At 37.8% G+C, this 12976-nt stretch overlaps 1 protein-coding gene across 2 annotated transcripts; it reads left to right on the forward strand.

Moving 5' to 3' along the window:
• The first annotated feature begins 3587 nt into the window (after nt 1-3587).
• Nucleotides 3588-8558, forward strand: LOC119903879 (OX-2 membrane glycoprotein-like). 2 transcript variants are annotated; one of them, XM_038720156.1, is made up of 7 exons: nt 3588-3738; nt 4120-4346; nt 4992-5081; nt 5259-5510; nt 5643-5969; nt 7023-7116; nt 7231-8558. In XM_038720156.1, exons 2-7 carry the CDS (start codon nt 4307-4309, stop codon nt 7262-7264), a joined length of 837 nt encoding a protein of 278 aa, XP_038576084.1. In that variant the 5' UTR covers nt 3588-3738; nt 4120-4306; the 3' UTR covers nt 7265-8558. The 2 variants fall into 2 exon arrangements, with proteins under 2 accessions (XP_038576084.1, XP_038576092.1); XM_038720164.1 differs by having other exon boundaries at nt 3588-4346.
• The last annotated feature ends 4418 nt before the right edge of the window (nt 8559-12976 follow it).

Consider the following 12976-nt stretch of genomic DNA (forward strand, 5'->3'; position numbering starts at 1 on the left):
CAACTAGCTGAAAAATTTCCTGGACTTATTATCAATGGAGAATGCAGCCTCAAAACTCAAGGATTATGATAATGAGCTAGGTGCTCCGTGGATTTTCATGAGATTATATGAACAATAGCAGAACGGTAATTTAATTTTGGCCTGCCTTCATTCATAAAATGTTTCTCATACCAGAGTTAACTAGATAAACAGTATACAAATGGTGGTTGGACTTCTGAGTTAGTCTCGTAATATTATACCTTTTTACTCGACACGTCAGAGAACACACATATGTGCGAGAGATTCTGAATATGCAAATAAATTTGAACATTAGCAGAAATAATGCTGAAATACAGTAGTTAATTTGTCATTAATGTGCAACGGTGCCACATACACATTTAAAGAGGTTACTTCCACAAACACAGACACAAAGGAGGAGGAAAGACTTAATCATGTGTGTTGACTCAGCAGGGATTTTATTAACTGAGAAAAGTTGATCACACTGTCAAGGCCGGCCCTGGCTCTGAGCTTGGGTGTGAGTTCAAACGGAGTTCAAAAGTACCTTAGATCAGGAATAGATAATGATATCACCTGCCAGAGGCAAGAAACAAACTTTGTTTGTAAGTTGCAGACAGCTCATGACAGATTTTTAGCCCGATTTGCTGCTCGGCGAGCTTGGCGACCATCAGGCTGTGATCGGAGGTAAATCAGGGGTTGATCTGCGGTCGCCAGTCGTGTGAAATACTCAACGACACATCAAAATGGCTCCCCGACACATTTCTGACACATCATTGACGTCTGGCAGATATCTAGCATGCCAAATATCTGGCGGAGTCGGCCGACTCGACATCCACATCCAGCCAATGAGAGCAGGCAGCTACTTTTTCCACTGCAAAACACTTTTTACTCCTCTCCAGCTCTCTCTGTAGCACAGACAATCCCTGCTACCCGCGTGTGCTAATCCATTCTTTCACACAGATTTTTTGTCTTTATAATTTGTATCTTTATAATAACAAACAACAGCTGTTTTGTGTGTAGGTTCACGTCATTTCCCGTTTCACATTTCACGTGTGTTTTCTTGACAAAACGTGGTTTAGAGACCAGCATTGGGTGACAGAGCCGCTGTCAGCTCGTGTAGTGTGTGACCCCCTGTCACTGATTAGTCACGTAGTGTGAACGCCACAATGACTTCAAGACTCCTGTCACAAGACGGCAAGCTGTGTAGTGTGAACGGCACGGCCGTCAGCCGACGCTGAAAGTGTAGTCTGCACAAGCCTTAACTGGTAGTGTTTTGTGACTTTTTTCTCAACATGTCAGGGAACACAGAAAACCTGCTGAAACATAGGAGCTATTAACGTCCAGGAGTTTCTAATGGAATTTAAATTAATTAATTTATCATTGACGTGAAAAGGTGACAAATGCACATTTAAAGAGGTCTTTTCCCCAAACAAAAGACACAAATAAGAAGGAAAGACTAAATCATGTCTGCATGTGTGCTGAATCAGCAGGTTTATGAATGCGGATGAACGCCGGGACGCACATACTGTGCAGCACATGCTTTATTGTGAGCATGTGCAAAAGCGTCCTATAATCAATTTGTTTAACAAAGGAGAAAGAAATGTCCGCAGTTAGTTGGAATCAATCTTACAACCTTCCAAACGGGAACCCCGTACAGTACCAAGTGCGCTAAAAATAATGTTCACACGAGCAACCCACCAAACTTTGGCATCGGCCATTGCTGGAATTATTTGCCAACCCCTGCCCTAAAGCATACCCCACTCATCTATTTTCCTCTAAATGGGACAATCATTTACATAATGAACATCATGCTGTATTGAAGAAAATTTGGAGCTGTAGCATTTGAGAAAATAAACTTAACATTAGGAAAGTGTTTACTGAGGTAATAAATCAGGTGAGCAGGGTCTTTTTGTCACGTTTAATCTGACTTATTTTTGCGACCAGTGGAGTCGCTCCCTGCTGGCCATTAGAAAGAATGGAGGCTTAGGGCACTTCCGTTGAGGCTTCACTTTTCAGAACCTGAGGTTATTGCTTGGTATGTATGGATAAGAATCATGAAAAGACAGATCAAGCAGTGGCAAGAGAAACTCAATTGAACCCTCTCTTCCAGACACAAACAGACTCAGGAGAATCCAACTTAAACAAAAAAATGGAAGTTGTTTTGCAGCTGACTGGCAGACTGCCACTGTCTACAGCTTGTGCACAGAGATAAGTTTGAAGTGGCCTTGGTACCAAAATAGTACATAGTTTCTAGTCTGATAGATCATAAACTGGGGCTTTGTTGTTGGCACATGTAATGTAACTAAACCACAAGCTGCTAGCAATGCTTTTAGCGTTACCTTCTGGTTTAACATTACAGGTGTCAGCTGTCAGGTAGCACAGGTACTTCCCAGCTGTAGTTTGCAAGGTAATTTTTGCAAATGATCTAACTACCAGCCAATGTGTCTCTATATTTAAAAATAATCATTGCCATATCTTATCATGTAGTAACACACCTATAACCTTACTACTTTGAGTTTTTTAATCTTTATGATTCATACGTGATTCATTTAGGAGTAAATGTAATGTTGAAGATGAAAATTATATTCACTGAGCAGTTCATTTTTGTATTATCAATCAATTTAAGTAGTTTTATTTCAAACCTACATTTTTCCCCCATTGTTGATTGATTACTTACTAATTGTCACATACACTGAAATAACCTTTTTCCACAGACCAGTTAGGTTCTTTCCTGGATGCTTAAAGAGGAATTATCAAAAAAAAAAACTCCCCTCCACACTGTTTGGTAAACAAGATTTCATAAGAGATTTTCACAAGATTTCATACTGATATGGGATTAGTTATCTCACTGCACAACAAACCTACGGAGTCATGATGGGCATGATGGGTCACGCTTCACAACATCTTGGGTTCAAATCTGGTCTGAATCACTTGATAGCATGTGATCCCACCTTTTCCTGCTGTGCTTTTTTGTGATATATCAAATGAATAACACAGGAAAGACTCTCTCTCTCAAACCAAGCATGTACAGTCACTGCACATTTCCTAAAGATTCATTATTACAAATCATAAACATTCCTTGTGTGAGGATATGACAAGAGAGCGTAAGAATGGGCACTGTCACGTTTGAGTTAAGTTATGAGGATTACTGGACAATGACATCATACAACTAAAGGGAATACATTTGTGTAATTTCAATTTTAATGAAGTGAAACCAAGAACTGAATTCACATAACTGTCATACTGACCAGGCTGAAAAGTAGCTAATAGCCAGAAACATTAAGGTTAGAATGGAGGCACAGTTGTTTCCTGTTTAGGTTTCATCACAAACTAAAATACGCTGCCAAAACCTTGTTTTTTTTACATGCTGAACATTAGCAGTCATTGTCCGGAGACTACTCTCAAACCAGTGTTGTTTGTCTGAGGACAGGGAAAGTGGCTGATTGGCAGTGGCGATGGTAAAAGACCCATCATGTTACAAGTGACTCATTACTGCTGAGAAGCCTCATCTCGTTTCACAAAAGAACATTCTCATAGGGGAGGACTTCCCAGCACAACCAGCTCTAGTTGGCTGGAGCGACATGTGTCAGATATCACATGTGTGTTTTTACAATTACCACCGTGACAATTTTATCATTCTCTGTAGGGGAAATGAAGTAAAACCTCGAAACACCAGAAGCCACCAGAGCACGGCATGGGGGATTTCTTTTCACTGCTTGAGATTACTGGAGTTGAAATACAGTAAGTCGCCATTTACTGTATTTTCAGTAGTATTATTAGTGGTGATAATATTAAACAGCTAGAAAAAAAGCAGTGTGAGTTTCAAATGTGGTTGAAATTAGTCTAGGCTGACTTTTCCTTCTCTGCACTTTTGCCTGTTCTAAAGCAACATAAAAAGTTGTTATCTCCTTAATTCAAACCACTGTTATCTCCTGTAGTCTCACTGATTGATTTCAATAATAAATTAGTCCTGTTATCGAATCAATATTTAGTAAGAATATATTTTACCTTGATAGTCCAGCATCATAAATACTGTCTGTATTGATATTTGCTCTGTTGATTCATTTTAATTAGAAGTTGACACATTTCCTTTAAAGCATTAATTCATTCCCAAATTCCCAGATTTACATTTGTTATCGTCAGCCTCATACGTCAAACACTCCAACCTCCACCCACATCAACATCCCCCACACCTCCCTCCCTCTCTCGCTCTTGGACGGACTGCACGCTATCAGTTTCATTTAAGGCAGTTAAGAGGCACTGCTAACAGATAAAACTGAAAGCATTCACTGTACAGCAGTGGAGGAAGATGTTGTTCATCATGATAATTACCGGTTTGTTATTCAAAGGTAAGTGACACTCACAGGAGAGGAGAACTCCCTCTGATTTCAGTCAAGTAATTTTGAATTTATTACTGACTTTAATTGCTCTTGTATAGTTTGTTTTAATTCTATTCTTATTTTTGTTATATACTGTCCATAGCTCTAATCATTTGTTTTATTGTTTTCTATTTATCTGTACTATGCTCTATTTCTAGAGCCCCTCTGGGGATCAGTAAAAAGACTGATGTTATCTTATCCTGTTGCCTATATTCAATATATTTGTAATTTATATGCTACATTATTATATAATATTCTTTAAGTTTCAACTTAATCCATAATCACACATCATTTATTAGTTGATTTATATTTTGCATTAATAATCTGAAGCTGCAAAGTAACCAGTAACTCATGTTGTCAAATAAATGTATTGGAGTAAAAAGTGCAATATTGGATTCCAAAATGTAATGAAGTAAAAGTATAAAGTAGCATAAACTGGAAATACTCAAGTAAAGTACTCCAAAGATGTAATTAAGTACAGTACTTACATCGGTACTCGGTTACATCCCGCCACTGTTCAATGGGCTTGGAAGGATATGTAGATTGTTTTATTGAAGCTAATCAATCTGAATTATTTGTCTATAATTTACTTCAGCTTTTGTGTGTTATTTTCAGCCTCAAAGTCACAGATCACCGGTCATGGAAATACAACAGCTGCCTACGGCGGGGATGTGCAATACAGCTGCGCACTAGCTGATCCGACAGGTGTGAAAGCAACTTTTTTTTTTTTTGAGTTTGATAGTGAAGATGCTCATTATACTGTTGTCCCTCTGGAGTTAACTGTCACAGCTATTTTTATTGTTGAAATTTCTCAGTAATAATTGTCATTCAGAACATTTGCTGGAAATGATCCAACACTGTGGCGTCACTGTTTCCCCACAGGTGTGCTCCAGGTCACGTGGCAGAGGCTTTTCAAGGAGGAGTCTATTGAGAATTTGGCAACATACAGTAAGCGGTTCGGACAGCAAGTAAATGAGCCCTACCGGGAGAAAGTGATCTTCACAGAAGCGTCTCTCAGCTCAACATCCATCACTCTGAGAAACGTCACATGGGAAGACGAAAGCTGTTATATCTGCTCATTCAATGTGTATCCCGGCGGGTCCAAAAGGAAGCAGACTTGCCTCACAGTGCAAGGTAAACTGCAGCAACATCATACATATGAATGGACAGAAATAAAGTAATCACATTCAAGTGATCAAATACTCGTTATATAGCTCACAGAATGGCTGCAGCTCTCCAAATGACATGTTTTCGCTCTCTATAAAGGAATATCTGAGGTGGAAACAGGTGTGCAAGCTCCCACTGGTGGAATCGAGAATGAAAACATTGTGAAGGTTGTGTTTAGCTGCAGTGCCACAGGTAAACCAGCTCCAACCATCCACTGGTCACACTCAGCTGGCGCCATTCCCTTAGACCAACCACAGACTACTACAATAACAAACAGTGACCACAAATATACCAGCAGCAGCAACATCACTCTGGAAGTACCTCAAGGCTGGAATGGGTCTGTGGTTTGTAAGCTGAACAATGGACTGACGGGACAAAGGCTGGAGAGGATCCCCTTTTCTTTGCATCCTAAGGAGGACCCCAATGGTATGCATATAAATCATTTTGTATTGGCGTGCTTGTTATTTTACAGCCACTAATGTGTGTAATAATGCTGCTGTAGCAAGGCATGACAGTAAGAGAGCCGCCCAGGGAATACTAATATTATTCTAGTGTACTGGAAGACTGGTTTCAAGAAAATCCCCAACGGTGAGCATTTGTTACCCATGACAGGAAGTTATTCATAAACAGTGAAATCATGGACACAGGTGAGAGCCATACTGTGTCATTTACAACAAGGAAGTGAGATGCCTAGAAAGTCCAAATACCAAAGAAAGACAATTCCCTGTAGCCAGTGAGCTTGTATACTAATTGTACTCATTGACTGGAAGGGATATCAAACACCCACCACACCCTTTCTATGAAGTGATATCAAGATTAAAGCAAGTTTATAAAAACAACATTTGATTTTAGTTTGCACACTAATGCTGACTACTGTCAGAGCTTAAATACATTAAACGTAATTTCCTTTTAATTTCACTTTATAGTCCACCGAACACCAATTGAATGGACACTGAAGAGACATCATCATTATGCATGCCTAATTGTTTGTGTCCCAATCAATGTCTCATCCATGTCCCATTGTTCACTGAACCAGGAACTCAAGAAAGTCCCTGAAATCCAGTTCATGTAAAAAACAAGGAACCAATAGAGACACAGTAAAGTATACATTTAAGTACGTTATAGTAGAGAGGTCACCTGGGAAAGGCAGTGAATGCACCTTGTGAATGAAAATCTGTTCTCTGCAACCAGCAGGTTGACTTACTGCAAACAGATAGTCTTCTTAAGTCAGCTGGGCGGTGACTCATTCAATTACCTTTCAGTTTCACTTCTGAGTTAGCGTTCAAGAAAAACCCAAAGTCATGGTAAGATGAGTTGTGTTGATAAACACAAGCTCTCTGGGGAGGTCATCTGACAGATTGGGGAAGTGTCATGGTTTTAAAGTAAGAATGCTACCGTAAAATGTTTCTACTTCTCCATTTAGGGAAATGTAATTTACCTCATTCCTGTACAGACTGACCCTGTGTTGTGTTTCTCTAGGTAAGGTACTGTCCTCATCTGGGATTGCACTTGTAACTACTGCGGTAGTTTTTGTTTCCTGCATCCTTGTTGGTGCTGCAATTCGGAAAAAAAGGTGAGACCTTTTAAAAGGTGTAAGATATTTGCTAACAGTAAATATACAGTGGTATAATTCTGTGTGATGTTCTGCCCACTATCTAATCAATCTGCTTTTCTCTCTTCTTGGCAGGTTAAAGGACAGCAGAAGAGATGAAAATGTTTAATGAGCATAAGTAATGTTTGTCCGTAGTGTCACTGTGGCTGTTGAAGCATGCAAGCATTATACAAATCTGCATTTAAACTTTCAAGATGTAACAGTGAATTAAGCTAATAGCTGCTATCCAAGATATTTTTTTTGTGTGTTTTGAAACTGTCCAGTCGACATTTCTTTTACTCAGCACTTTGTCAATGGAGCTTCAAGCTAAACGCCTGTCCAGGCTTTGTAGAATGTAAAACTGCAGGAACTATGACCACTGATTCATAGGAGTAGCCCATTACACGAGCTTCTTAACTGTGAAGTGAAATGAGTAAAAGGTTTACAGAGAGTCTACATTTGAGCATAATTAACCACATGTAGAACTTTAGAGTTAATTTAAGACGTGTTGGTTTTGGCGATAGAAAGGAAAATGTCCAGTGCGAGGCAGTAAACGTCAGACTGGGGATATAGCGCCACCTAGTGGTCGTTGTGGGAAAATAAAGATTTTCATTTATTCATTTAGCTGAAGCTTTTATCCAAAGCGACTTACAGTTGCTATACAACTGTTGCTATATATGTCAGAGGTCGCACGCCTCTGGAGCAGCTAGGGGTTAAGTGTCTTGCTCAGGGACACAATGGTGGATTGAACCCAGTTTTCTCACACCAAAGGCATGTGTCTTATCCATTACACCATCACCACCCAGATAAAGTAAAGAAATGTGGTTTAAATATGGAGATAGAATCAGAATCATAAACACTGTGACACACAGATAATCACAAGTAGGCTCCCTCACACAAAGGAATATAATAGAAAATTTTATCTGTTAAATTTTTTGCACAGGAAATAGAAATTGTTCACTTGATTAAGTGATCTATGAAGTTGACATGTGGCAATAAGGTAATAATTTCAGCCTACAACAAAATGAGGAAAACTAGCCATCTATATAGTTTATATGATATATAATATATTGCATAATAGATATAATGTATCATTTTCTGCATACTATTTTCTGGAGGTAATTTTGCACTTTATTGTTCAATGTTTTTCTGCACTTTAAATGTTATTTATTGCTCATTGGACATCTCCCCTGACAGATTTACTGAATTGTAACTGTGGTGTAGTGTCTAAGGGAGATGGTAGTATTTTTTTCATTCCTGTCAAACTATTATTAACCTGTGTGTTATGTTCATGGACATTCTCCACTATTTCTAATAATCTGGGGTTTTTTTTGTTAATGCCTTTCTAATAATTTATTCTCTGACCTTTTCAGTGTATTTATTTTTCTTCAGATAATTAAAATATGATGTAATGTTATAAGTGATTTCACTTGTCTGTGTTTTTGTGGACCTGCAGCAGTGAAGACGCCTGCAGCAGGGTGGGTAGTAACTTGTCACAAGTAGCCTAATGCAAATTTGCAAAATAAATAGGCTAGCCTAAATAAAATAAAATAGTATAAGTCATTGACACCTTTCACGTTCCTTTTTAAAACTGTAGCTTTTACTCTTTACTCAGTATTTCTTTGGGCCAGTAATCTCCTTTTAATTTTCTCTACATTTTCCATTTATACCTTCATAACTTAATCAGTCTGTAATCTGCATTTGGCTTCATTACCGGCTTGTCATCTTTAACAAGCCGGTAAGTAGCCGTTTAACTGCGTGTTAGAAGCGTTATATTTTTTTTTTCTTCGGCAGAGCAATTGTAGACTGTAACATCTAAGTCTGATGATCACTGGAATGATTCTGATATATTAACAGTAGTCTATCCTGTTGTTGAAAAGACCATTGCTTACCTTTGTCTCTTTACATTGGTTATTATTTGTTTTATTCAATTCAATTCAGTTTTATTTATATAGCGCCAAATCACAACAATAGTTAGGCCTATCTCTGAGCTGTGGCGGTTTTGGGGGGGGGGGGCCTGTAACACAGACCTTGGATATGGTGAACATGAGACTGACAGCAATAGGGCAATGAGGGCAATAGCAAAACACAGTCAAAACCCGTAGAGTCCAAAGCACCAGTTTATGGTAAGATTGATGATGATATGGCTTATTTATTTATTGTATTCAAGGACTCAGCTGAGTTGATTTCTGTACTTTAGGAGAGTTAAAGAGGTGTTTCTAGTTTTTGTATTTTAAAGGCTCATTTAGTTGTGTACTAATATATAAAGGCCTCTAAAGACCCAGAAGCCCTGACAAATGCTTTGACTGGAGAGTGGGCTGACCAAGGACAAACTCCCGGGCCATTTGCTCACCCTTGTCTGTGACCATCCTTGAACTTAAAAATCTGTTACATGTCCATAAACAATTTAAAAGTATCTTTTGTAGGAAGCCTACAAAAATAATATTTATTGAATAGGATACATGAATAGGCCTATTAACTTAACGGAGTCTCAGCGTAAGACATTGCCAAGTCGTTGTCAAGCCAGCATGTGGAAGACTTTGTTGCGCCTAATGTAGAGTTATAATTGTTATTGACGGGCTTTGAGCGTGGAGAAGGTCCTGAAAGATACATGTATGGGTTTTCTGTGTTTAAGTGTTTAGATGGAAATCAACAAATTATTTGTAAAAATGTATTATTATTATTATTATTATTAGGGATCCAAGCAGCAAAGATGTTGTTTTTGTTTTCATTATTATTGTTATTATTATTTATTTATTTATTTATTCTCATTATTTTAATATCTAGATTCATCTGCATCTTTGCTCCAATGGTCTTCTGCTCTAAAAATGTCAGCTCTTTTTATCACTTTTCTCTTAAACCTATTTTTGCGAACTCTTCCCAGACGGTTCGACCTGAAATCATTCAGGGACATTGCTGATCAAAAGTTATCAAAAGACTTTTGATATGTCATTCTGTTTTTTCCATAAATTTTTAGTTTTGTGTCTTTAAGTACAATTTTACATAAATGCCTGTAAATTGAAATTGCCTGTTGTAACCAAACTTGACACGTCTGTCCAGATGCTATTCTTCAACTACAGGGCGCTACACATGCAAAAACCAAAAACTTGTAATTCGCTGCATGGATTCCTACAAAATTCGGTTTGTACAATCTAGGGTCAAAGTGGGCATGGCTTATTACAACAAATGTACATTTCTAGGCATTTGTCATTCCAAATTTTAAAAAATCTAAGAAAATCACTCGTACGTCCTAGAGAGCTTTTTTCAGCACATCCACTGATATGTGACAAATGTTTGGCTCACTGCAACCTATGGGCAATTCAGAAGTCAGTCACCATATTTTCCACAAGTCTTTATTCAAATGCTACCAAAATCAACACAGACTTTCTCTAGATGGCCGATATCAAGTGTTTCAAAGGGTTTTTAGATTGGTCACACAGTGAGTCTGCAGTGATCTTCAGTATCTTGCCATAATGCACAACATTTTCTTTTTAACTCAGTTTTGGATCAAATGCCACCAAAATAACTGACAACACATCTAAAATGATCTCACCAACATCTTGACTCTTTGTAGGTGTTTTAAGTTTAAACTGGCAAAACTATCTAGTTCTGGCACATGTGAGGTCACTACCTCAACTTGTGAGAACATGTTTGCCTCTAACCTGTGGCTCAGTCAGTAAGTCATCTACTTTGGAGAAGTTCCAGGGTTCAAATCTCCAGGTAACAATCAGACTTACTGACAATCATACTGAGCGTAACATCTCCATTTTGTTTGTATACCATGACAATTTCTTCTTCTTTTTTTCACATTAAAAGTGTTTGTGCAGCTTAAACTTTAAAACTTAGAATCATTGAATGTTCCAGGTGGGTTGAATATCACCCAGTAGTCAGGGACATACAATGACACTCTGATCTCAAGATGATGCTGTAAAAATCAAGTGGGCGTTTCTGCAATTATCTCAAAGTCCAAATTCTTTCATCTCTTAATCTCTCAAGTCGTCTTGTCTGTTCTTCTCCTCTGAAAATGTCAAATGTTGCGTTTTTCACAACTTGCTTGAATCTCGATTCCCAATCATTGCCGCTTGCGACTTTATTTATTGCAAAATGTAACTCTTCTTGCTGTTCTTTCATAAACATAAAGAAATGCTAAAATACAATAACAGAATATTAACAAATTAATAATATTATTGTATTATTGTTATAGATACATTTATATGAACTTTGACCTTTCACCAAACTAATTCCTCAGTAGCTTAATTCACAGTTGTCATAGTAATAATAATAATAATAATAATAATAATAATAACTGTACAGAACTTTTCTAAACTAATAAAATGCTTTATAGCAATGAGTATATCATCAAATCAATGTATTTCTTAAATGATACAAACATAATGGAACCACTTTCTCTGTGTGGGGCTCAAAACACAAGTACTGGTCAAAAACTACTCCAAGATTTTTGGCCAAGGGCTTAGCACAAGTTGTTTGTTCACCCAGGTTGGCCATGATTTGAGTTCTGTAGTATAGTAACAATCATTGTAGGAAGTTGTGTGACATCCAGTCATTTATTTTAGCAAGGCATTTGTGAAGGGTTGTGGTAATGGTTTTAATTATTTTTATTTTTTTTCAGGAGAGGTTCAACCAGAGCAGTTTTTAAACTAGCAGGGACAGAGCTGGAAGTCTGGAAGGGACCAAATCCTGGGGACAAATTCATGACTTTATATGGTTAACCATATCATTGAGGGCAGAAAGAGATATTAATTTGAAGGAACTGAAGGATACATGATCACATGATCTATGGGTCAAAGGCCCTGGGAAAGGTCAGTTTTGGGGCCAGCAGCTAACAGTCTGTCTAGGATCTAATTTTTTCAATTTCATCAGTAAGAAATATTTTAAACTGCTTGCAGGTCAGATGATGTACGCTAGTTAGTGTTAGGAGGAGCATTCTGAGTAATCAAGGTGGTAAAGTAAAGTGCTCGTGCATTATTAACTGCAGCATTGTATTTCTGCATTAAGGTCTTCATGTGCTCTTAGTAATACAATGCCTTGTCAAAAAATGCTACATTATTAAATCGATAGTGTTGACCTTTATCCCTACCCTTACCACTAACCTATGTACATGCACAGAACAGCAAGGTAGCACATATCGACAGAACACCGGTGCTCAAGAAAAAGACGGTTTTGGTGATTAATTGTGAAGATACTTTGGCATTGGTTAATGGCTACATACATACATATATTATCATATTCCACATAGATAAAACTTTTTAGAAAATCCGAATTCATAACAGAGTTGGACTTCTGTATTCTACTCTTTTACATACCAACCACAGTGTGATGTCTTCTCCTGAAGGTGCTCTCACAGGAACAACCTGCCTCAAACTCTATGGTAAGAACCTTTTTATGTAATATACAAACAAAATTAATTTCCATGACTCTTTGCCTCCTCTGTAATGTCAAGAAATCCTGAGTTTTAACGTATTTCACATCCAACTTCTGATGAAACATATTTACTTGCCCACTTTTTCCATGAATTGGCAACCTGCCTCCAACTCTATGGTAAGAACCATTTTGCATTATCAGACTAATTTCAATAAAACCCCTTTCTTCTGTTGTGTCAGTAGAAAAAACATTCCTCCTGCTGAATCACAACTTTACCTTTTTTCATTGCTCATTTGTTCTCCTCAGCAGCAGCAGATGACTCTTACATACAAACTAAAATACTTACTGTAGTTTAGGAACCTGAATCTGATAACCGTGGACGCAGTAAGTTAATGTTCAGATATTTTTGTTGGATCTGTTGCTGTTGAGTTCATCATATTGTTTACAGTTTTTCCTGTTT

This window comes from Micropterus salmoides, unplaced genomic scaffold (genome assembly GCF_014851395.1).
Source record: "Micropterus salmoides isolate LMB-PRFRI ecotype aquatic unplaced genomic scaffold, ASM1485139v1 Ms_hic_scaffold_1, whole genome shotgun sequence".
Lineage (NCBI taxonomy): Eukaryota > Metazoa > Chordata > Actinopteri > Centrarchiformes > Centrarchidae > Micropterus > Micropterus salmoides.

Coding starts and splice junctions, on each gene's coding strand:
- LOC119903879 (XM_038720164.1), top strand. CDS start 4,307: ATGTTGTTCATCATGATAATTACCGGTTTGTTATTCAAAG. Junction 5,511..5,642: donor GACTTGCCTCACAGTGCAAG/GTAAACTGCAGC, acceptor CTCTCTATAAAG/GAATATCTGAGGTGGAAACA. Junction 5,970..7,022: donor TCCTAAGGAGGACCCCAATG/GTATGCATATAA, acceptor GTGTTTCTCTAG/GTAAGGTACTGTCCTCATCT.